The sequence below is a fragment of the Sciurus carolinensis genome, chromosome 10, assembly GCF_902686445.1.
Source record: "Sciurus carolinensis chromosome 10, mSciCar1.2, whole genome shotgun sequence".
Lineage (NCBI taxonomy): Eukaryota > Metazoa > Chordata > Mammalia > Rodentia > Sciuridae > Sciurus > Sciurus carolinensis.
This window is the reverse complement of record NC_062222.1, coordinates 56,162,805-56,189,498: the sequence shown is the minus strand read 5'-3', so window position 1 is coordinate 56,189,498 and position 26,694 is coordinate 56,162,805. Positions and strand designations below refer to the sequence as shown.

The 26,694-nt window shown below is 38.6% G+C and overlaps 1 protein-coding gene across 1 annotated transcript in view; it reads left to right on the top strand.

Moving 5' to 3' along the window:
• Nucleotides 1–26,694, top strand: part of LOC124995055 (secretory immunoglobulin A-binding protein EsiB-like) — a 77,946-nt gene that overhangs the window by 40,738 nt on the left and 10,514 nt on the right. Inside the window, exons 2-5 of the mRNA XM_047567489.1 lie at nt 5,307–5,636; nt 23,006–23,147; nt 23,786–23,831; nt 26,427–26,507. Of these exons, the coding sequence (XP_047423445.1) occupies nt 5,436–5,636; nt 23,006–23,147; nt 23,786–23,831; nt 26,427–26,507 (470 nt within the window). The 5' untranslated portion in view covers nt 5,307–5,435. The remainder of the gene's footprint in view (nt 1–5,306; nt 5,637–23,005; nt 23,148–23,785; nt 23,832–26,426; nt 26,508–26,694) is intronic.

The window sequence follows — 26,694 nt, the reverse complement described above, 5'->3', positions numbered from 1 at the left end:
GCATAAGTGAATATGCCAAATTTTATGAAATAACTTTGTTAAAAATACAGCCTAGGGATTTTTAAAATAAGCTGAAGTCTAAGTTAACTTTGCTCTCTCTGTGCTCTAGATCTCTTTAGATACCTACCATACTCCATTTTGGATTTTGGCAAATTACTTATTTCACAAATTTAGCAAATTACACATATATATTTCTACCATACTCTACACTAGGATTATAGGAAGAATGAGTTATAGTCACCTTCCATTTCTTCAGGTACTTCCTCCTTAGCATCCTGCTGAGTTAGAATCAATATAAACTTTGTGAGCTCTGAGACATTTGAATGTGAATGAGCAAAGCAACCACATGATGGCAGCATGTTAAAAGAATAGAGAATTACTTGAAGTCCTTTCAATTTTTAGAACTGTATGAACAAAGAAGAAAATCTCATACTTAACCTGCTTCATGAATCCCTTATTCAAGTCCGCTTTTACAGATGCAGGAGACAAGTAAACTGACTGGTTTCAGATCTCAAAAGCAGTAAGGAGCAAGAGATCAAGGGCTCTGAGCTCTCGGATTTTAAACTAGAACCAGGCAGGCAGACTGACTCATTCTTTAAGCTGAATGGTTTTTGGTAACAAGTATGAGAATTATTTTCTGCATTATACAAAACCAAGTAATAATTAATGGATAGTGCTTAATACTAACGTATAATAGTTACACAAGATGCCTTTTTTGCTCTGCTGATTACATAAAAATTCTTCTCAGTTATATACACATGTGTGTCATGAGTTTTTTGTTTGTTTGTTTTTGTTTTGTTTTTTGTTTGTTCTTTGCTGTGCTGGGGATGGAATCAGCGCCTGGAGCATGTTTGGCTGAGCTGGACCCACAGCCCCCAGTTGCAATTTTGAATGAGTCATCAAAACATTTCAATGACTAATTTGAATAATCTCTTTGCTTTGTCTTCTGTGACTTAAGACTTCATTTCATTAACAAACAAGTTAGTCAACATTTGTTGAATACCCCCAACTACATGCTAACTGCCTAGGACAGGAGAAAGAAAGTGAAGAAAGACAGGTTGGCTCTTGTATTTGAAAAATCTACGTGTGATTTATTCAGAACAATCCCATCAGACCTCTTTCTTTTTTCCTCCTCCTCTTAGTTGTCCCCCACCTCCCTCTCTTTTGTGTTGTATTGTTGTGTTTGTCTTTCCTGGGATCGAACCTAGGGGCACTCTACCACTGAGCTATGCCCCCAGTTCTTTATATTGAAGCAGTGTCTTGCTTAATTGCTGAGGCTGGTCTTGAATTTGTGACCCTCCTGCTTCAACCTGGCATCACAGGTTTGTATCACCTTGCCTGCATCAGTTCTGTTTTCTTTTGCATTGGCTTATGGCAAACATAGCTCCAGTTTATTGGCTTAGCTACTTCAGAAAGAGAATTCTGTTGCAAAGTTTTCAGCAAAGTTTCTGGGACTGTGTCCCACTGACCAGGCTTGTGTCACTTATGAAAGCCCGAAATAATCACAGCAGCTATTAGGAATGAAGGACTTTGATTCACTGGACCAGTCACAGGCTCACCTGCTGGCCTGAACTTGAACCACTTTCCTCTCCCTCAATAATATGCACTGAGAATGGATACCCAGAGTTTTTTCAAAGGAAAACCAGTATGTCATTACCAAAATAAGGTGCAGGGAATGCTAAGCAGGCAGGAACAATAGTATCTACCAAAAGAAGTTTAAAAGACTCAGTCCTTGCTGTCAAGAAGTTAATAAACTTTAACAATCATCAGCCAGGCATGGTAGCACATGTTTTCCTGTAATCACAGAAACTTGGGAGGCTGCATGAGGATGGCAAATTTGAGGTCATCCTTGATGACGCAGAATAAAAAGGGCTGAGGATGTAGCTCAGTGGCCGAGTATCCCTGGGTTCCATCTCTAACACGGGGGTGGGGGGCGAGGGCAGGGGTGGGGTGAAGAAGGAAAAGAATCATCAGTTAATGAACTTAAAAACTAGGCAAGCACTCCACCACTGAGTTACATTCCCAGTTCTTCTTATTTTGAAACAGGATCTCATGAAGTTGCACATGTTGGCTTCGAACTTGTGATCCTCCTGCCTTAGTCCTCCAAGTAGATGGGATGACAGGTGTGTGCTACTGTGTCTTGCTTGAAGAAATATTATCACCATCATCATGCTTAAAATTGATTGGAGTTTTTGAAATACTTAAATGATCCTTACAGGAACATTTATAGCTCAGTACTATTTGGTTGTCAAGGACAAAGAAAACTGTAGATATGAAATTATTTGCTGAACTATTGCTTTATCATTCCTAACATAGAACTATTATCAAAGTTGAAACTCTAATTCATATTTCTCAAATGATAGTAGTTCTACTTATGTACAACATTAAGGAGTGTGTGTGAGTACTGGGGAGGGGGGATTAAAAAATGTCTATGTCTTTGGGAATCAAGCTTTGTTTGATATGAGAAAAACCACCTACCATAGTGTTTCTCAAACTGCAGCCTGCCTATGACATAATTTCTTGGGTAGTTTGTTATTAGTGCTAATTCCAGGGCTTCATCCATCAGACCTCTTGAGTCAGAATCTCAAGTGATAGGGCCCCAGGAAAGTGGTGTGTGTGTGCGTGTGTGTGTGTGTGTGTGTGTGTGTGTGTGTGTGTGTTTACCAAGAGGCCCAGGTGGTTTTTATGCACAGTATGAATTTAAGAACCTCTGGGTTAACACTTAAATGTGGGCAGACTTAGAGACTTATATTTAAAAAAAAAAAAAGAAATTATAACAAGGACTTAGATTTTTCACTTTTGCCTGCAAATGTCCAATGGGTGTCTAAAAGCAGGACTAAAGACTTGCCACCTCTGCCTCCATTTTGCATCCATCTCCTTTGCTCTGAGTCACCTTGGATTCCATGGTCTGATTGATATATATCTTGTGATGAGTTGAAGCTACTCTCCCCAGGCAATCGGCAACTTTATCTCAAACAAGGCCCGGCCTGACCAATCCTGAGATAATGATGGACAGACCACACCTAATCAAGATCACCTGCTTTGGCAGCTGTGAAAAGCCTCCAGCTCTGCAAACCCCAATCCTTGCCCTCATTTCTCTTTCTATAGAGACTCAAAGTCATGTTAGCACCTCAAATAGAGGGATAAGGACATGGGTCCCCTTGTTTTCCCCATGTAGTTACACAGATTAAAGTTCCTTTTGTGATTTTCACCATTATTTTTTGTTTGGTTTTAGGAGAAAGTTGTTGAACCTGATTTGAGGGATCCCCAGAAACAGGTCTCTGGTCTCTGGTATAGGAAACTGGTAACAAAATCAGAGATCCACAAGATTCTTCTCAGTTCCTCCTTCAGGTCTTGTGGCTTACTCTGGTCTCCCATCTTTGATCTTTTCTCTTTCCTTTAGGTTAAAATACTCACCAATTATAGTCTCAAAGTTACCTATCTATTTCACCTAAACTGTCCTTATATTCAGATAAGGAAATTGATTTCCCAAAAGCAACTTGCATAGGTGGGCAGTTAGTATTGACGGTCGTTTCAAAACCACTCATTTAAAAAATGACTGTTTTATTTGGGGAAATGGTTATAAAAGTCAGTTAGCTTATATAATTAAAATGACTTTAGTTACTTTTAATTGTGTGTGCACCAGAGCATAGAATTCAATTTCAGAATCCTGAGTCATATTTTGTGACTTGTCTTTATTAATAGTTTTTGGATATTTGCAACCTCTCCATATGTATTACTCACTTAATCCCCACAACCCTAGAAAGTAGGTATAGTATTCCCATTTTATAAATGAGGAAGCTAGTACATAAATGCATAAGTGCATTCAATAATTCGCCCTAGACTAGTGTTAAACTTGAAATTTTATGTGCAGAAAAATCCCCTGCATGCCTGCAGCCAGTCAGCCCCTTCCATTTCACTTAGAATATGCAAATTCTAGTCTGTGTCTTTCTTTCTCTCGTTCTTTCTCTCTCTCTTTCTTTTCTTTTCTTTTCTTTTCTTTCTTTTGTCCTTTCTCTTTCTTTTTCTTTTCTTTTTTTCTTTTTTCTTTTTTTAACACCAAAGCTTGAATCCAGGGGTGCTTTATAACTGAGCCACATTCTCTTTTCACTTTTTATTCTGAGTCAGCGTCTTGCTAAGTTGCTTAGGGCCTCGACAAATAGCTAAGGTTGGCTTTAAATTTGTGATCCTCCTGCCTCAGTCTCCTCAATTGCTGGGATTACAGGCTTGTGCCACTGAGCTCAGCTTAGAGATTCCATATTTTTAACCTGCTCCCAGGTGGGGGGTCAATAGTGTAGGTTTATGGATCATACATTGAATAGCATGATCCCTGATTATGTGTTCTAGTAACTCCCCGTGTAGGATATGCTGACTTTTCTTTTTGCCATCCTACAGACTGAGGAGTGAAGCTAGTTCTTGCTGCAGGTTCATTTGTGATATAACTTGCCCTTGAGGAATATTGAGGGAATTAAAGCACTGACTGGGACTATCCTCTTCCCTGTTGAGGCTCTCTTTTACAACTTGGGGTCATAGCTGTCCAGAGGAAAGATACAGGTGGCTGTGGCAGTTGCTATTTCACTTATCCTTTGGAGTCACAGGACTTTTCTGGCTCAGTGAATGGACTTATTCAACTGACTTATTCCCCCTTGCCAAATTATATATATATATATATATGTATATATATGCATAATACATAAATATATTTTTATATAAATTTAAATATTCATAATACAGAAATATATATTTGTATATATAAATACAAATTGCATATAATTATGTAAGTTGAACATATATGTTATGACACCCAGTGATGCTTTATTGCTTTATGCTTTCTTTTATATAAGGTTTATTTAAGTATATACTAATTATTGAGTACATATTTGTTTACTTTGCTTCCCATTTTCCTTGGTGTTCACAGTTCATTTTACTCTGATTCATCTTTTTATCCTGTGCTTTGTTTTTGTCCCAAACACTTCCTTTTAATCATACTATAATTTTAGCATGTACTAAAAAAAGAAGATTCACATTAGCCACCTTTCATATTATATTATATTACTTTGGTCCCAAGAATTTCTTTTTCACTTTTTTTTTTCCTTCTTCTTCTTTTTTTCCTCTCTCTCTTCAGATGAGGTGGTTTGACTGACTTGATTCTTTCAAACAGAGGGACAATGGGAAATAAATCTGGGTGTTCAGCATAAGAAGAGCTAATGACAAGCCTATTTTTAGGGAAAGGCCCTTTTTGTCTTCTCTGTGTTTTTCTTCATGTCTGTTTGATATCTCTGTCCTCTGGTGCTTATCTTTAAAAGGCAGCTGCGTTGCCTCAGGCATAAATCAAAAGAGGAAAGCCAGCTACCAAGTGAAACCTAGGCCTGGAGAGAGGATGAAAGGGAGCAGGGATTGAGGGAAGCAAAGGGAGGAAGAAAGGACCCCTCAGGATGCGGGGACTGGGCCAGAAACAACAAACAAAAGTCCTCTGCCGAGACGGCCGGAGAAGCCAACTACGGAAGGATAAGATGAAGTTCTTGATACTCGGAAAGCAGGAGGGAAGAACTCCAGCGAGCCACACACACACGCCTGGAGCCAGTCAGCCTCGGCAGCGCAGGACGCGTTCTCTGGACGCGTGGACTAAAGGGGAGGTAAGTGATCAATGCCAGGACACAGGCCAGAGAGAGAGATGTCACCCCCCGGACAGCTTAGTTACCTAAAACCAGAACCACGCGTGGTTTCCTACAGTGCTCCAGATTTAAGAGGTTATACATGAATATTCCTGTTTTTCTGGAAAAATACTGAAGATAGATTTATTCAAGGTTATATAAAACATTAAAAATATCGTATGCACATACAATTGAATTTCCTGTGTGAACCAATTAGTGTTTAAAATGAACATCAAATTTGAGAAACAAAAAATTCACTGAAGTTCAGTCAAAATAATTATTTGACAATAACTGAAAAAGTGCAGATTAATTTTTGCTTTAGACTTCTGCAACAAGGAGAAATACAACTTCAGGGTCTTTAAGAATGCCAGGCTCCATTTATATTGCTCCTCACAGCTCCATTTAAATATTCCACTCTTCTGCATTTCCTTTCTCTTACCTGATGGCTAACGAACTCTCTATGCCTGATACATCCCAAAGAAATGAAAGGTTTTTGGAATACTTTAAATATTCAGTTCCCAGATGTGTGTGTGTGTGTATGTGTGAGTGTGTGAGCACGCGCGCGTGCACTCACACACACACACACACACACACACACTCTCTCTCTCTCTCTCTCTCTCTCTCTCTCTCTCCAGAAATCAAAGGAAGTTAGGGAGAGGCCGTAATATAAGAAAAAAAAAAAAAAAAGCCATAAAATGTATTAATATAGAACCCTAGTTTCTACAGAATACTCTAAAAAGAAGCTGCTTCTGTGCTAACGGGCAACACTGATGTCTGAGTGAGAACAATTATGAGTTATAAGGTTATAGATATATCCTCAGATACAGCTTCCCCCCCCCCATCCCCCGCAATGATCCTGGGGCTTGAACGCAAAGCCTTGCACAAACTAGGCTTGGGCTTTATCTTTACTGAAAATTTGGTCCTTGTCCTCGATGCCAATCCAATAATGAAGACATGGTTTTGAGAAAAAGGAAAAAGAAGTGTTATTGCTTTACTAGCAAAGGAGAAGCACAGGGACTCCTGTCCCAGAGGTTGTGATTCTGGCCATCAGCAGCAACAGGGGACTTTTAAAGAGGTGAATCAGAGGCTATTTCGCCTGTTCTCTGTTGGAGTTGTAATTCACTTGTTAATTTGGGAGATACTCATTTCTGTGATCTGATGTCATCTCCAAGTCTGAATTACTCCATTCCTGTGGTGGGTGTGCGCTCAAGGACAGATAATTGTGCCTCCAACGGGAAGAAAGGTAATCCTCTCTCCCTTGAGATTAGGGAGGGGGAGGGATTAGGGAGTAGCAGGGAGAGAGGAAAAGAAAGAAACACGTCTTTTTAAAAAATAAGTCACAGGGGCAGAGCAGGAAGGGCTATATTCAAAATGTAAAATGGACCTCTGTTTCACTACCACTGAACCATAATGCTAGACCTTTTTATTTTTAAATTGAGGCATGATCTTGCTAAAGTGCCCAGATAGGCTTGGAATTTGCAATCCTGCCTCTGCTTCCTGAGTTGCTGTGATTACAAGTATGTGCCACCATTCCCTACCAAATGTAGCACTGAAAAAAATTAAACTAAAAAATGGTAATACATGGATATGGTACAATATTCAAAAGTTATGTAGTAACAAAAAGCTCTCCATCAATTCTAACTTTCATTCACCTGATCATTCTCATGATGCAAGCACAATTATTTTCTTGAGTATTCTTCCAGAGCTAATACATGGAAGATATTAAACTCTTACTTCTGTTCCTTGAGAGGTTCAGTTTTCCTTGACTTAAAAACAACAAAATGGAGCTCTAATTTTTTATTCAGATCTGGAAAGGACTTCCATTTATCAGTCTAGATAATTGAGAACTTGCCAGATATACCAGTCCAGGATACCTCCTTAGAAGAGAGTTTTTTCCTTCAGCAACAAGATAAATAGCGGCTCCTAGGAAGCTGTTTTTCCTTAATGGGTTCTTTTTTATTAGTTCATTGCCTCGTAATTACAGCTGAATGCAAATAAACATGTAAAATGAATGTGATTTCCTTTCACAGGTTGAATGATATGGGTGGCCCTGGACTGTGAAAGAAAGCAATCTGTTGTTGGTACAGCCAAGGTTTCCTATCTGGTTTGGACAAATGAATTATCACTAGCTTCATAAAACTACACTGATTTGAAAAGAAAGAAAGAAGAAGAAAAGACAGGGAGAAGCTACACATTTCCCTCCTGTGCAGTGTCCTGATAAATTTATATGATTATATCATCTGTATAAAATGCCAATTATTAATAATTCAACAATAGATCTTTTGAGTTCTAAGAGCTTTAAAGCTGATGATATCTTCAAAACATCTATCACCTGCAATCATTTAAAATTTAACTAGTATGGTACAGCAAAAGTGTCCATGAGAATATCTATGGCTCTTACAGTGCCAAACTTTGGTTTGGTTTTTGATAGCACAGTTAGCCAAATGCCAGCACTGTATTAGTTCTTACTGCTATAAATGTGAATTTAAATTGGGACAATGGTGACAAATATTCCATGATGACAATGAATATCAAAAACACTGTTTTCATCCCTTGCTTATGTCTGCATTCATCCTCATGTTAGCCCAAGAGGTGGATTGCTGGGTGTTACAATAGGACCCAGCAGTTAGCAGCTTCACTTAATTTTGGCAACACAGTTATACAATGATAGTGTTCAAGGTGGAAATGTCACATCCTAATTGTACTGCTGGGTACAAATTATCCTTAGTATGTACCAGTAGAAAGCCCCAAATGTCCACCTGTTCAATATTTATTTTGTTAGGTCAACCATCTAAGAGTTGTTGGTAGTCACTATTTATAAATTAAACTTGAATTTCTGAAGATAAGCAGTCATTTTACTACTTTTTAGACAAAACTTTTTTCTAAGCTATGCATGTACGTAGTTTTAAGTCAAATATCTCACAAAGCTTGAAAAATAATTGAAAAATAACCATCTTTTATCCCTTGCTTGCCCTGATTATTGTTTCTTGGAGAAAACTACTTTCAACTCTCTGTTAGCTCTCTTTCATGTTTACTGTCAGATTTCTCAATGACATTCATTTAATGCTACTTTTTCAATTTTTATGCAATTGAGAGATTACTTATTTTTAACCCCTGTCCTCCTGTCTCTCAAACACAGTTACCTTCTCTTCACAGGATAGCTATAACTTTTATTTTTGACTAACCTTTTCATTATTATGACCCATAGCTGACCCATATAGCATATCATGATTATAATTACTTTCTTCTACAACTTTGTTTTTTGCTTATTATAATTAAAACTTAAAAAAAATATTTTGCTCAGTTTCCCTTTCACCCATATCTTTCTAAGTCATCTCATGTTGCTTCACAAAGTGTTGACCTCCTCCTGATATACTCTAATCCATCAGGGAATTTCCTATCTTCCGCATTTCCTGGAGATACACTTTCCATTGTGCTTCTCCTATTTGTCCTCTCCATGGCTCCCTTCCTAGAGTTTCTGGTCACATCCCCTGGAAATTCCCTCACCTTCCTCCCACACTGGATCTCTCATCCCTGAGTTGCTCTCCTGTTCTAGGGTGATCTATCCTCCACTCACTTCCTAAGAGACAAATGGGACTTTGCTCATAAGAAAATGCCCTAATTTTCCCAAAACAATTTATAGATTATGTGTAGAATTCTAGGTTTGAAACACTTCATGATTAATATTCAAAGGGATTGTTCCATTATGTTCTTATGCTAAGATATCTGGTGACTTCTGCTTCATGTTTCTTGGTACATGACCCATTTTCCTCCCCTCTGGAAGCTATTAGAAACTTTTTCTCTCTCTCTCTCTCTATTCGATGTTCTGAAGTTTCTCAGTGATAGGCATTTATATGACTTTCTTCCCATTGCGTGGTCACCTTCTTGTATCATGGTGTGACCTTTTAGTCTGGAGACTCATGTCTTTTAGTTCTGGAAAATTTTCTTGAATCATTTGTTTAATAATTTCTTCCCTTTCATCTTTCACAGTTTCTTCAAAGAGCTCCTATTATATTTCTTGGAGAGAGACTTTAATTCTCTTATCATTTTGTTCTCCCTCTTATCATCTTCCTGCCAATTTGGTGGAGTTTTAAGAGGGAGCATACATAAATGTATATTTATTGTTCTATATTTGATCACAAATCTGACAATCATGAAGGAGCTGAAATTTTGCTGAGAACCTCTTCCTAAGAACTAGCAGATAATGAGGTCATAAAAAGCAAGGTACAAAACAGGCTATCCATATGGGATTATCCCTTTTATTATTCAAATATAAAATCATCTTACATGAAATTTGTGTGTGGTCATCTGAGTAAATACCTATTAAATGTTTGGAAAAACAAAATAATTCCCTTATGTGAGTCAGCCTCCTACACCCTAATGTTCAACTTGTCTCAAACACCAACAGCATTCTCTTTTCTATAAAAACAAACAAAAAATGAAAAGAAAAACAAAACAAAAATGTAAACCAAACATTATCATTTTACTACTAACCCAATTTAAAGAATGTTATAGTTACTATAATTTAATTTTTAATTTATGGATATGGGAAGGAAAAACCACATTTTGTCCTACTTTGGACATCCCTTTCCCCCGACAATCGAACCTAAGGCCCCCAGCATGCTATGATTAAGCCAGCCTCAAACTTGCAATCCTCCAGTTTTAGCCTCCTGCATAGCTGAGATTACAGGCATGTGCTACCATGCCTGGCTTAAAATTAAGTCTAAAGGAATAATAAACCTTAGTGATCATTCATGATTTCATTCATGTTTATATGAAAATTATTAATTACATTTCAATTACATAAAATCTGAGTTAGTTTACTTGCTTGTTTATAATGTGAAACTGAAGTTATATCTATGTTTCAGTTTGAATAGCAACAGTGTTCTATGTCCAGTGTAGAACTCTTCTCTGTGCAAAACCACTGGAGAAGAACATTGCTGCATTATATTGTCATTAACTGTTTTCTAGGCCAAACATTGCTTGTTACATCAGTGGCAAGATCTCCAAAAGAAATCCACGAGGCAGGGTTAGATAGAGACCACACTCTCTCCTTTGGAACTGTGCATTCTACATCTTTATTAAAGAGCTAATCCAGCTTTTTTGCAATTTACTTATGACTCTACTCCATGACGACTTTGGAATGCTTGATAGCAAGGTCTAGGTCATGTTTATCTTTATAATCACAGAGCTTAGCACAAGTTATGTTCTAAAATGTATACAATTTAATCATAGGGACTGAAATATTGAGTAATCTGCCATATGTTCTAACCATAAATTATTCCAGTCTTTTTAGCATTAAGAATTCCTTTAAAGCTACTTTTACCCTTAATGAATTTCACATTTTAACAGATTTCTACCAAGTTGCAATTTTAGAAATAACCTCTGTTTTCTGATAATTGTTGATATAAACCCGTACCATACCAGTTGGAAAAAATCCAATCAATTGTAAAGAAATTTATTTTTGATGTTAGCTTAGCAATGATATTGTGGTTAAATATCATTTTTATTCAACTATGTGAAATACTGAAATAAGTTATGCTTTCCTTTTTTAAAATTTATTGTTTATTTTCAAGATTTATCCATGTATCCATTTTGCTTTTAAAACATTCATTAAAGTTTCAGACCCCTAATTCATGTTTAGTGGTTACCTCTGGGAAGAGATGAGGGAAGACATGTTGTTATTTTTGCAGTGCTTTACTTTTACAAGAAAACCTGGAGTAAACATGGAAAAATATAAACTTATGAAATACGGCTATTGGGTTCTTGGAAATCTATTATATTTTCTGCAAGTTTGAAAATTTTTTTACTTACAAAGTAAAAACAACTGATTTCAAATACCTCTTTTGACAAGCACCCACATAAAAAACACCCATTTAGCTAACCCAGCTACTTGGGAGGCTGAGTCAGAAGGATTATAAATTCAAGGCCTGCTGGACAATTTAGTGAGACCCTTTCTGAAAAAGAAAAATTTTAAAGGTTAGTATTTCAGTGATAGAGCATACCTGAGTTCAACTCCCAGCACTACTCCTCAAAAAAAAAAAAAAAAAAGGAGGAAAAGCACCCATTTATTTAAAAAAAAAAATTACCGTGAGTTTCTCTTACAAAATCTCAAATTAAGCTGGGTGTGGTGGTGCACATCTGTAATCCCAGCAGTTTGGGACTGAGGCATTAGGATCAAAAGTTCAAAGCCAGCCTCAGCAATTTTTTTTTTTTTTTTTTATTGTAAACAAATGGGATACATGTTGTTTCTCTGTCTGTACATGGTGTAAAGGCATACCATTTGTGTAATCATAAATTTACATAGGGTAATGTTTGATTCATTCTGCCATTTTTTCCCTTCCCCCCCACCCCTCCCACCCCTTCCCTCCATCTATACAGTCCTCCCTTCCTCCATTCCTGCCCCCCTCCCTAAACCCAACTCCAACCCCAACACTAACCCTTCCCACCCCCCATTATGTGTTATCATCCACTTATTAGCGATATCATTCTTCCTTTGGTTTTTTGAGATTGGCTTATCTCACTTAGCATGATATTCTCCAGTTTCATCCATTTGCCTGCAAATGCCATAATTTTATCATTCTTTATGGCTGAGTAATATTCCATTGTATATATATATACCACATTTTCTTTATCCATTCATCAATTGAAGGACATCTAGGTTGGTTCCACAATCTGGCTATTGTGAACTGAGCAGCTATGAACATTGATGTGGCTGTATCTCTGTAATATGCTGATTTTAAGTCCTTTGGGTATAGGCCAAGGAGTGGGATAGCTGGGTCAAATGGTGGTTCCATTCCAAGTTTTCTAAGGAGTCTCCACACTGCTTTCCAGAGTGGCTGCACTAATTTGCAGCCCCACCAGCAATGTAAGAGTGTACCTTTCTCCCAACATCCTCGCCAACACCTGTTGTTGCTTGTATTTTTGATAATCGCCATTCTAATTGGGATGAGATGGAATCTTAGGGTGGTTTTGATTTGCATTTCTCTTATTACTAGAGATGTTGAACATTTTTCCATATGTTTGTTGATTGCTTGTAGATCTTCTTCTGTGAAGTGTCTATTCATTTCCTTAGCCCATTTGTCGATTGGATTACTTGCATTCTAGGTGTAGAGTTTTTTGAGTTCTTTATAGATTCTGGAGATTAGCGCTCTATCTGAAGTATGATTGGCAAAGATTTTCTCCCACTCTGTAGGCTCTTTCTTCGCGTTGCTGATAGTTTCCTTTGCTGAGAGAAAGCTTTTTAGTTTGAATCTATCCCAGTTATTAATTCTTGCTTTTATTTCTTGTGCTATGGGAGTCCTGTTGAGGAAGTCTGGTCCTAAGCCGACATGTTGAAGCTCTGGACCTACTTTTTCTTCTATAAGATGCAAGGTTTCTGGTCTGATTCCGAGATCCTTAATCCATTTTGAGTTTAGTTTCGTGCATGGTGAGAGATATGGGTTTAGTTTCATTCTGTTGCATATGGATTTCCAATTCTCCCAGCACCATTTGTTGAAGAGGCTATCTTTTCTCCATTGCATATTTTTGGCCCCTTTGTCTAGTATGAGAAAATTGTATTTATTTGGGTCTGTGTCCGTGTCCTCTATTCTGTACCATTGATCCACCTTTCTATTTTGGTACCAATACCATGCCGTTTTTGTTACTATTGCTTTGTAGTATAGTTGAAGATCTGGTATTGCGATACCCCCTGCTTCACTCTTTCTGCCAAGGATTGCTTTAGCTATTCTGGGTTTTTTATTCTTCCAGATGAATTTCATAATTGCTTGCTCTATTTCTGTAAGGTACATCATTGGGATTTTAATTGGAATTGCATTGAATCTGTATAGCACTTTTGGTAGTATGGCCATTTTGACAATATTAATTCTTCCTATCCAAGAATATGGGAGATCTTTCCATCTTCTAAGGTTTTCTTGAATTTCTTTCTTTAGTGTTCTGTAGTTCTCATTGTAGAGGTCTTTCACCTCTTTTGTGAGATTGATTCCCAAATACTTTATTTTTTTCGAAGCTATTGTGAATGGGGTAGTTTTCCTAATTTCTCTTTCTGAAGATTCATCGCTTATGTATAAAAATGCCTTAGATTTATGTGCATTGATCTTATATCCCGCTACTTTACTGAATTCACTTATGAGATCTAAAAGTTTTCTGGTGGAATTTCCTGGTTCCTCTAAGTATACAATCATATCATCAGCAAATAGGGATAGTTTGAGTTCTTCTTTTCCTATTTGTATCCCTTTAATTTCTTTGGTCTGTCTAATTGCTCTGGCTAGACTTTCAAGGACGATATTGAATAGAAGTGGTGAAAGAGGGCATCCCTGCCTTGTTCCAGTTTTTAGAGGGAATGCTTTCACTTTTTCACCATTTAGAATGATATTAGCCATGGGTTTAGCGTAGATGGCTTTACAATGTTAAGGAATGTTCCCACTATCCCTATTTTTTCTAGTGTCTTGAGCATGAAGGGGTGCTGTATTTTATCAAATGCTTTTTCTGCATCTATCGAAATAATCATGTGATTCTTGACTTTAAGTCTATTGATATGGTGAATGACATTTATTGATTTCCTGATGTTGAACCAACCTTGCATCCCTGGGATGAAACCAACTTGATCATGGTGCACTATCTTTTTAATATGTTTTTGTATGCGATTTGCTAAAATTTTGTTGAGAATTTTTGCGTCGATGTTCATTAAGGATATTGGTCTGAAATTTTCTTTCCTTGATGTGTCTCTGTCTGGCTTAGGAATCAGGGTAATATTGGCTTCATAGAATGAGTTTGGGAGAGTTCCCTCCTCTTCTATTTTATGGAATACTTTGAGAAGTATTGGAATTTAAAAGTTTTGTAGAACTCGGCTGAGAACCTATCTGGTCCTGGACTTTTCTTTGTTGGAAGGCTTTTGATGACTTCTTCTATTTCATTACTTGAAATTGGTCTATTTAAATTGTGTATGTCCTCCTCGTTCAGTTTAGGCAATTCATATGTCTCTAGAAACCTGTTGATGTCTTCGAAATTTTCTATTTTGTTGGAGTATAGATTTTCAAAATAGCTTCTAATTATGTTTTGTATTTCAGTCGTGTCTGTTTTGATATTTCCTTGTTCATTCCGAATTTTAGTGATTTGGGTTTTCTCTCGTCTTCTCTTTGTTAGTGTGGCTAAAGGTTTATCAATTTTGTTTATTTTTTCGAAGAACCAACTATTTATTTTGTCAATTTTTTGTATTGTTTCTTTCGTTTCAATTTCGTTGATTTCAGCTCTGAGTTTAACTATTTCCTGTCTTCTACTACTTTTGGTGTTGGTCTGTTCTTCTTTTTCTAGGGCTTTGAGCTGTAGTGTTAGGTCGTTTATTTGTTGAGTTTTACTTCTTTTATTAAATGCGCTCCATGAAATAAATCTTCCTCTAAGTACTGCTTTCATAGTGTCCCAGAGATTTTGATATGATGTTTCTTTGTTCTCGTTTACCTCTAAGAATTTTTTAATTTCCTTCCTAATATCTTCTGTTATCCATTCATCATATAGTAGCATATTGTTTAATCTCCAGGTGTTGGAGTAGTTTCTGTTTTTTACTCTTTCATTTATTTCTAACTTCAATCCATTATGATCTGATAGAATACAAGGTAGTGTCTCTATCTTCTTGTATTTGCTGACATTAGCTTTGTGGCATAATATATGGTCTATTTTAGAGAAGGATCCATGTGCTGCTGAGAAGAAAGTGTATTCGCTCTTGGTTGGATGGTATATTCTATAAATGTCTGTTAAGTCTAAATTATTGATTGTGTTATTGAGATCTATGGTTTCTTTGTTCAATTTTTGTTTGGAAGATCTGTCCAGTGGTGAGAGAGGCGTGTTAAAATCACCTAGTATTATTGTGTTATGGTCTATTTGGTTTCTAAAATGGAGAAGGATTTGTTTGACATACATGGATGAGCCACTGTTTGGAGCATAGATGTTTATTATTGTTATATCTTGCTGATTTATGCTTCCCTTAAGCAGTATGAAATGTCCTTCTTTATCCCTTCTGACTAACATTGGCTTGAAGTCCACATTATCTGAAATGAGGATGGATACTCCAGCTTTTTTGCTGAGTCCATGTGCATGGTATGTTTTTCCCCATTCTTTCACCTTTAGTCTATGGGTTTCTCTTTCTAAGAGGTGAGTCTCTTGCAGGCAACATATTGTTGGATCTTTCTTTTTAATCCAATCTGCCGGTCTATGTCTTTTGATTGATGAATTCAGGCCATTAACATTCAGGGTTATTATTGAGATATGATTTGTATTCCCGGTCATTTGGTTCATATTTAAAATTTTTGACACATCTTGGTTCCTCCTTTATTTGACAGTTCCTTTAGGATAATTCCTCCCTTTTCTGATTTGCTTCTTTGTTTTTTATCTCTTCCTCATGAAATATTTTGCTGAGAATGTTCTGTAATGCTGGCTTTCTTTTTGTAAATTCTTTTAGCTTTTGTTTATCATGGAATGATTTTATTTCATCGTCAAATTTGAAGGTAAGTTTTGCTGAGTATAAGATTCTTGGTTGGCATCCATTTTCTTTCAGAGCTTGAAAAATGTTGTTCCAGGCCCTTCTAGCTTTTAGGGTCTGGATTGAAAAATCTGCTGATATTCGTATTGGCTTCCCCCTGAATGTAATTTGGTTCTTTTCTCTCACAGCCTTTAAAATTCTGTCTTTATTTGTATGTTAGGTATTTTCATTATAATGTGCCTTGGTGTGGGTCTGTTGTAATTTTGTGTATTTGGAGTCCTATAAGCCTCTTGGACTTGATTTTCCATTTCATTCTTCAGATTTGGGAAATTTTCTGATATTATTTCATTGAATAGATTGTTCATTCCTTTGGTTTGTTTCTCTAAGCCTTCCTCAATCCCAATAATTCTCAAATTTGGCCTTTTCATGATATCCCATAGTTCTTGCAGATTCTGTTCATGATTTCTCACCATCTTCTCTGTTAAATATTTCTCTGGTTAAATATTTTGTCTTCAATATCTGAAGTTCTGTCTTCCAGCTGTTCTATCCTATTGGTTATGCTTTCTATGGAGTTCTTAATTTGGTTTATTATTTCCTTCATTTCAAGGATTTCTGTTTGGTTTTTTTTCAATATCTCTAACTCTTTATTGAAATGATCTTTTGCTTCCTGAATTTGCTCTGTTAACTTTTGATTGGTGCGATCGTTCAATGCCTGCATTTGCTCTTTCATCTCATCGTTTGCTTCCCTAATCATTTTAATTATGTACATTCTGAACTCCCTTTCTGTCATTTCTTCTGCCATGCTGTCGTTGGATTTTATTGATGTAACATCTAGATTTGTTTGGGGCATTTTCTTCCCTTGTTTTCTCATATTGTTCAGGAATCAGTGGGTCATTAAGATATTGCAGATTTCCTCTATCAACTTATAATGTCCCTGAAGATTGCTAGTATATCCCCTCTCATCCTTCAGTAGCCTGAAGTCTTGGAGGAAGTTGATAATGCAGAGCTCCACGAAGAAGCTGCCTCTCTAGGGGTGGTGACCCTTAGGTGGCATATATTCCCTGCTAGTGGGCAGAGGTGCCTCCACTTATTGACCAATGTTCATCCAATGGGGAACTAGACTGCGGGCTGAGGCAAGACCTGTTTGTGCCTGTGTTTCTGGTTTTACCGTCCCTGTGGGAAGACCTCCCCCGGCTGGGAAGACTCACTCGGTGGGGACGTCTCGCTGGTCAGTTCCCCTCCTAGATGTTCCCCTCAATCTACAACTACCGCCTGGGCTTGGCTGTCTTCCTCTGCAATGATCCCAGGGGCCCGGACCTACGTCCTGGGCCTGGGAGCCTCACCCTTCGCAGGTGAGTCTCCTTAGGCTGCCTCTCCCAGAGAATCTGTCCGCAGCCGTGGAAACTTCGCTCCGCCCCTAGGCGTGTCTTTGTGCGGCTCTTCCAGCAAGAAGCCACCTAGCTCCTGGGACCCTGCTCTGCACCAATCGCCTGGCTATGCAGCCCCTCCTCTGAGCCACCACCTGGAGCCCCGTACAATAGCTCCGAGACCCAGAGACCCGCCACACACCTCCTCCTCCAGACAGCCGCCCGGTTTCCGACGCAGTCACTAGGAGTCCAAACAACTTACTTCGGGTCTCCTCCTCCCGCCAACCACCCGTAGCCCTAGGCAGTCACTCCAAGTCCAAGTGACCCGCCCTGTTCCTCCTCCTCCTCCTTAGGGTAGCCCCCCGGGTGTTCAGGAGCGGTGGCTCCGAGACCAAGTGACTCACCACGCTCCTCCTCCAGGCAGGCCACCGGTGTTCAGGAGCGGTCGCTTCTAGTCCAATCAACTCACCACTCGCCTCCTCCTCTGGCAACCACCCGTGGCCCTGATGCAGTCACTCCCAGACCAAGCGACCCACCGCTCTCCTCCTCCAGGCAGGCCACCAGTGTTCTGGAGCAGTTGTTCTGAGTTCAAACAGCTCGCCACGCAGCTCCTCCTCTGGCAACTGCCTGTGGCTCTGATGCAGTCTCTCCTAGGTCAAGTAACCCGCCGTGCTTCCTCCTCTTCCTCCGGGCAACCCCCCGGTGTTCAGAAGCGGTTGTTCTGGGTCTAAACAGCTCGCCACGCAGCTCCTCCTCAGGCAGCCGCCCGGAGCCCCAGTGGTTGCTCTGAAACCAAGCGTGCTAAGCGGCCTCCTCTACGATGATCCCAGTTGTCCGTGTTTACCGCTCCAGCGGGGGGAGGGGCGTCTTGCCGAGCAACTCCACTTCACAAATTCCCTGCGTTCCGGGGCTACCGCCCCATCCGGGACGCCTCCCCAACAGGAGAGACTCACCCAGCGGCTTTGAGTTGGTCCCAAGTCTCTCACTATCTCCTCTTTTGAATCTTGCGTCCTGGAGCAACGTGAAATGCAGCTGCCCTCTAGTCCGCCATCTTGGCCCCTCCCAGCCTCAGCAATTTAGAGAGGCCAGGCCCTAAGCAACTGGGCAAGACCTTGTCGCTAGAAAAAATATTTTAAAAGGCTGGGAATGTGGCCCAGCAGTGAAGTACCCCTGGGTTCAATCCTCAATACCAAAAAAAAAAAAAAAAATTCCGTATTTAAATATTTACTCTTAACTTTAAAAAGAATAACAAAATGTCAGAGTTAATATAGTTGTTTTTTTTTTTTTTTTTTTTTTTTTTTTGTGGTGCTAGGAACTGATCCTAGAGTCTTGAAGATGCTAGGCAAGTGCTCTACCACTGAACTACATCCTCAGCCCTTTTCGTTTTATTTTGAGACCAGTTCTTGATAAATGCTCAGGCTGGCCTCAAACTTTTGGTTCTCTTGCTTCAGCTTCCTGAGTCACTGGAATTATAGCCATCCACCACTACATCCAGTTTAGAATTGTAATTATAGATAACAGAGGAATACAGATTAAGATGTTTGACTCTCAAAAATTGAAATTTTGTTATGTAAAATTAGAACTTCACTAAAGCCTATGTAACCACTTTCACTCAGATGACTGAAATGTTCAGTGTGGGGATTTGTAATTTTTTTTTTTTTTTTTTTTTTGTGGTGCTGGGGATTGAACCCAGGGCCTTTGCTTGTGAGGCAAGCAGTCTACCAACTGAGCTATCTCCCCAGACCAGGATTTGTAATTCTTAATACCTATATCCAACAGTCGGCTTTACAGCTCTTCTTTGACCCAATATGGTCCAAACTAAAATCTTGAACCCTGCAACATACCCAAAACTGATCCTTTTATCCAGTAACTATAGTCATGAAAGTCAGAAATATCTTGGTCATTGAGACTTACAATGTTAATGTTAACTTCCTTCCATGGTTTCTTTATAGGAGTCCTTTTAAGATTGTGAATATTTTATAAAGGTTATTTCAATTAAAGTAGCATTATACCCATAAATCCACTAAACCTATGATAAATAAAAACAACCAATATATGAAAGTTCATGAATGGACTAATGGGGTTAATGCTGTGGCATTGATATTAGTAGATAAGATGCAGAGATCTTGTGTTTAGATTTTTAGTAAACACGTCTCATGATGATGAGAAGACAAAATAGAGAAATATAAACTAGGTGTTAGTGAAATAGTATTTCAAAAGAAACAGAAAATGAAAATAAAGGAACACACTCCCCTTTCCCTCAAGCCCCATATTCAAACAGCAAATCCTCTTAAAGCTAATATCAATATTTACAGAATCTGACTACTCCACTATTGCTTCTTTTCCTATGATGAATCTAGCTACCACTGTCTCTGCATCATTAATTATTATTATTATTATTTTTTTTTTGTGGCACTGGGGATTGAAACCAAGCCCTTGTGCACGCTAGGCAAGCACTCTAGCACTGAGTTACAGTCTGTCCTTTTTATTTTGAGACAGGGTCTCACTCAGTTTCCTAGGCTGGCCTGGAGTGTGTGCTCCTCCTGCATAGCTGGGATTTTAGGTGTGTGTCACCATACCCCACTTCATCTCTACATTAATGCTTGCGTATTTGCAATAGCACTCTAACCATTATCCCAATTTCTGTCCCTGCCCTTCTTCGCTGTATTCTACAGAAACCAGTATAAATCTGTAAAAACATGTTAGATTGTATCACTTCTCTTAAAAACATTCAGTGCGTTTCCATTTCGCTCTAGGTAAAAGCCAAAGTGCTTTAGATGGCCCACAAGCTCCATAATCCTTATTTATCACTGTGTAACAAAGTACCCCAAACTTAATTGCTTAAAACAATATTATTATCTCTCAGTTTCTGTTGGTTAGAGATCTGGATCCTGGGTGTTTTAGGGAGGCTGCAGTCAGTGTATTGGCTGGGGCTATTCAGGTCAAGGCTGGAATGTGGGAGGATCTGTGGTCAAACTCATGTGACCTTGGCAGGCCTTGGGACCTACCTGACCATTGGTCAGAGAAATCAGTTCTCATGTGGCCCTTTCCATAAGGGTAATAACAGCATGGTAGCTTGCTTCCCTAAGAGTGAGGTATGTGGGGGTGGGGGTGGGGGGGAGGTAGGGAGAGTGAAAGGGAGAGAGATTTCCTAGTGCCTGCCATTCTTATGCTTCTCTATGGCATTTATTATCGTTACCATCGGTTACTGGTGACGACAGTTCTGCTTCCCCAGATGTGAAGATTGAATACCTGGGGAACACGGGGCAAGCATAGAAAACGGGTTTTATTTAAAGAATGAGAATATTGACACAGACTTCTCTGCAGGGAAGAGGGCCCAGAGCTGGGTGTCCCTAGGAGAGGACGAATCTTGTCCTTTTTATAATTTCCAGGTTTCTTAGTTCTCATGTCCACTCCCTTTATCCCCACCCATGCGATGAAAAGGCGGGAAAGGGGCAATTCTGGGGGAGCCATTAATAATTCCCTGCTAGGAGGCACAATCTCCCCAGATGCAGGTGACTGTTACCTAGTTAGGGGAGGAGGAAGTGTCCTGAAGGTATTAACATTCCAGTACCCCAGTAGCAGGTGACTTTGGCCTTGAGTGAGTGGGATGTGCCCTGAAGGTATTAACATTCCATTCCCGTTTGAACCAGCTTCCATTTTTCCAACCCTATTCAGCTTCCATCTTCCCGACCTGATTCATTCTATCTACACTACTTACCTGACCTTTGCTCTTGCTTCACTATTAAATATTTCATGTGTTTCTCATTTCTCCATCCCCATTATATTATAAGCTATGATGGAGGAAATTTTGTCTATTTTGTTCACTATTTTATTTGTAAATGATTAAAACAGTGTTGAGCATATTAAAAACAAATATGAAAAAATAATTTTAAAAGAATTTAAGAGTTTTAAAAACATATCCATTTGCAATGAAACCCCATAGCACATTGAAATACTGTAAAAAAAACTTGTCTGTTCGTGAAGCAGAATCAACAGAGATGACTTTTGTGTGTCCTAATACGAAACAAAAATGTTAAGACACTGTTAGGGTAACTGGAACAAATAGTCACGAGAGACTCAGCTCTGAGTTCAAGCAAGGGTTTATTGACAGAGAGAGTCTGCCAGGCTGCCCTCTGCAAGGAGCAGCAGCCTGCAGGAAAAACTAATGAACTATATGGTCATGTACAATGGAGTAGTTAAAAAATAACTGGTCTGGCCCTGTGACTGTTACTTGACATCTTTGCTGTGCTTTAAGTTATTGGGACTCTTTCAGGGTGGGCCTACTGGGAAGGGTATGCCTGGGTGGGCAGGTGCTGTTTTTCAAAATGGAGTTCCTTTGGCCTAAAGACCTAATAGACACTTAAAAAATCCCCAAAATCTAACAACCCACACAGACATCATTACCATCACACACACACATACACAAACACACACACATGTAGATATTGCATCATGATTATGAAGATTTATCAATTTGTTTTTTGTCTTGGATTCAATAACAGATCTTACCCTTCATGCCAGCACTGGAGAGTTTTCAGGAGAGAAGCAGCCTTCTTTTCCTAGAAATAGAGCATACCTGAAAGTGAAGATGGTCAACCCCACTGTGAAATATGAATTTAAGAGTATGACTCTTCCTGAGAAGCCAGGCAAGAGTGCCCAGGAGCTAGAATAGACACTTGTAAGCTGTCCATGCTGGTGAACAGTCTGTGGTCTTGCTGTATTGTACTCCACAGGATTTATTTCACCATGTGAACTGACATCTCAGAAGGTGTTTGCTGTGTCTCCCAAAGTGGTAATGACCTTGCTGATTTGGTTGTTGAACTTGTTTGGGGCATCAGTCCATTGAAATACAAGCTTCTCATGATGAGAAAGGAACTTAGGAGGGCTTCCCAAAGAGAACTGAGTGACATGTTCAAACTAGTAGAGAAGGATGATGTCAGAGTTTCTAATCTCAGCCTGTAGCTCTGTCCCTGCCCCAATGCAAGCACATAAATTTCTTTTTCCAATTCCCTTTGCTTCTGCTTCAGTTTTTTTCCTTACATAAACTTCTAAGCTCCTATTGGCCAACCTCCAGTCCTATTTAATTGCCCAGTCCAGTTATCTCACCTAGGAAAAATACACATCATATTGACTTAATTAAAAAGTTTAGGCTACTGACAGTAAATATCTGTTTTTCAAACAGAATCCTATAAAGGACATATTCATCTTAAATGATATGCGTCTTGCCTTGAAATCCTCTCATAGAATATATTCATTCCTCTTATATCTGAATCATATCTGAGGTAGATTACCATGTTCTCTTTTAAAAAAAATATTGTTTTAGTTGTAGATGGACACATATCTTTATTTTTACTTATTTATTTTTTTGTGGTGCTAAAGATCGAACCCAGTGCTTCACACTTGCTAGGCAAGTGCTCCACCATTGAGCTATAGCCCCAGGCCTACCATGTTGTTCTCTTGCATTTCCCAACTCTTCTTTCTTTTTCTTTTTTCTTTTTTTTTTACAGCTCCTGGTCACAGTGGGAACCATGATTTCCCTCCTTTACATCTGGCTGTATTCCCAGAGTTTCCATTTCCATGTGGCACATTTTTATGCTCATCTTGGGTACCCCAGGGCTCAACTTATTGTTGGGCAGAGATACCTGAAAGGTAACCTTTCTTCCCTGCTTGTTATTTTCCTGTGGAAAGGTAGGGGAGGGGTTTGCTGCTTAGAGTTCTAGGTCTAAAGGTTTATAGGTTTTAGTGTTGCCGAAAGCTTGGTCCTTGTCCCAATGCCAATCCAATAACATGGATACGGTTTTGAGAAAACGGAAAAAGATTTATTGCTTTACTATCAAAGGAGAAGCACAGGGACTCCTGTCCCAAAGGCTGTGATTCTGCCTATTAGCAGGAATGGGGGCTTTTATAGAGGTGACTCAAAGGCTACATTGCACGTGTCCTCTGTCTGGAGTTGTAATTCACTTGTTAATTTGGGGGACAGTCATGTCTAAAGATCTTCTGTTGCCATCCCTAAAGTTTGGATTACTTGGTTCCTATGCTGGGTGTACTCAGGGACAGATAACTCTGACTAAGATGGGGAAGAATCCTGTTTACCCTGAGAGTAGAGATGGGGAGAGATTAGGGAGGAACAGGGAGAGAGGAAGAGAAAGAAATATGTCCATTTAAAAAATTGGTTACAGTGGAAGAGCAGCAAGGGTTATATTCAAAGCATAAAGTGAACCATTGTTACATTAGTATTAAGGAGTTCCTTTTTTTTTTTTCCCCCTATATCTTTTGGGTTTACCCAGGAGCTGGTGTGGTGAAAGATGAAGAAAGGGCAATGCATTGGTTTAGGTAAGAAAGATGGTATTTATTGAAAAGCAAAACTCCAGAGCTATCTGTCCAGGTAGTGCTGAACTCAGAAACCTTATGGTTTGAGTGAATTTTCTCCAGAACCAAAATAAGGTAGAGATATAAAGTCTCTTAATACTGAAGTCTTGGTACCTTCTCTACTTTTTCCACTTAGTGGTGTTAACAGTAGGGGTAAAAGTGGTAGGCCAATGTATTTTAAAACAGTCTGCACAACATAAGGAAACAGTAGGTTAGCTTGAAAAGAGCCAAAATAAGGAACATGTACTATTCTATGTCAACATTCAGAATATTAATAATTTTATTGAGTGTGTCATGGTGTTGTGTGCCTATTGTCTCAACTACTCAGGAGGCTGCGGCAGGAGAATCACTTAAACTCAGAAGTTCAATACAGTGAGAACTTGTCTCTAATACAAATGTTATTAACAACACATTTTGTTAGCATTATCTTATTCATTAAAGGTTGGAGCTCTTGACCATAAAAGATAATTTATTGAAACTCACAAAGTGGGCTGTGTGTTAAAATCATCTGGCAAGCTTCCAAAAAAATACTGATGCCCAGCTACATATTGACATCATTGAGCAGAAAAAGATCTCCAGGGTGACCATAACTGAAGCTGAGTCCAGTCGCTACTTTGCAAGTCTACAACGATCTTTAGAGTAAACATGAACCAGCAGAGGGAGGCATTTCAGCAGCACATTCCAACATGGGGCTTAAAATTGATATTCTGATAAAGGTGACAACAGAAGGACATTTGAGAATCAGAAAGGGAGTGCCAGGGCTCCAGAGTGGCAAAGTGCGGCTGGTGACAAGCTGTACTTGACTGGGAAAGGAGGCCACATCCCCACAGTCCTGGCATCGCAGCTTGGGTTAGAAATGCTGGTTGGAAATGCAGCATCTGAGGCCCTGACCAGACCCACTGAAGCAGAATCTTCATTTTAACAAGTCCTGGAGTGACTAGCATGTGCATTAGAGTTGTAAAATTGTTGCCCTAAACAACATTTTGTAAGCCAGGTCCTTACATGGGACCATAAAATTAAAAACAAGTTTGAAAAATACTTTCATCTTTTCGAGATGCCTTCCACTGTCAGGGATGGGGTGGAAAAAGCATTTCAAAGGACAGATTGTACTCTGTATATTTGAAAAATAGAATTTGTGGTTTCTTTTGACATATGAAAAAATAATTTTATACCTAATGAGAAAAACATTGCCAAAATGAAAAACAAAAATCACCTTTATAACAAAACAGTAAAAGCTAATCTGATATTTTGGTAAGTATTCTTTTGGGCTTTTTTCAATTACTATATGTCACAATTTACTCAAATATTTCACCATTTTATGTTTAGTCTCTTTTGTAGCTTCTTACTATCAGAAGCTACTGTTGTGAAGAGCCTTTCATATACACATATACATATGCAAATCTGATTATTTTCTTACAGAAAGTCAATAAAAATGGAATAACCAGGTGAGACAAAGATCACTGTCACTATCCTCAGTATTTATTCCAGTTCACTCTAGAATAAATGCTAAGTATGATTATGTCAAAATGAACCCAATTATTATATGTAAGTATAATGTGCTAATAAAAGCATAAAAATATAATAGATGATAAATTTCTTATAGACTGGTCAACATTATTTTTAATCATTTGTTAATCTTTGCCAATTTGAATAACAACATAGGGGTGAGTTATTTGCATTTTTTTATTTTATTAATTGTGAGGTTGAATTTTGTTTATAAACATCTATTGGTAATTTGTTTTTCTTTTCCTGCCAATTGAGTGTTCATGCAATTTGCCCATTTTGTGTTGGGTTTTGTTATTTTCTTACTGATACTTAAATTTTCTGTCCATTAAAGATAGAAAACCTTTTGTACATTTCCCTTTACTTCTAACAACTCCCCTCCTCCTGCCCCAGTAATGGTTAATATGGAAATAACTGCAAAGTAACAAGGTAATAATTACATAAGTGGTACCACCCCCTGTGGTGACCACCAACCACATGTGGTCATATATATTTAAGCAAATTAAAATTTCATAAAATTTCCTCAGCTGCACTATCTACATTTCAAGTGTCCAATAGTCACATGTGTTCAGGGCCTACTCTATTAGTGCAGATACTGGTTACCTTCATCTTTGGTGAAAGTCCTCTTGGAAAATGTTGGAATATGACATTTACATCTCAGCAACTGGTGCTTACAGTATCAGGTTATGTATTACTCAATTCCTAACATTTCTAAATGACCCTTCCTGTTATTTTCATTTCCTGTATATTTTGGAGAGAAGACTATAATTATATCTGGAAAAGCAAATGAGTGGGTTGAGAGCAAATGAGTGATTAGTTTTTAAAAAAATACTATACTTGTTTCAAGTGAAGGGATTATTTTTAATGAAGGAGGCTTTTAACATTAGTCCAGATGTGTGGTAAGACAAAAGTAATGGTTTCCAGTATTGGTTACATATTTTATTGGCACAGGCTTTGGTTTTATTAAGGGGATGGTTTCATGGGGTGGTTTCCTCATTTTCTATTCTACACCGCTGCCACCCTACCCCACAACACTGGTCCCTTTTTCTTTTTCAGACAAGCCTCACAGCAGGACCATACCCATGCTGCCTTTAACCTTGCAGTAAGAAAGCTGAAAAACAGCCGGACGGAAGTAGGGTAATGACAGCTATCTTGTCCCTTCCAGCTGACTTGTCATTCTTTCCAAACCTGCCCCTGTATATCACCTGCAATTGTTAGGTAAAAGCATTTTATATATAGTTTATGTACCACTCTCTTCTTTCTAATGTAAGAACTTACATTATCATGCTTCCTTATGATAAACGTCACAAAACAAGAGAACTCA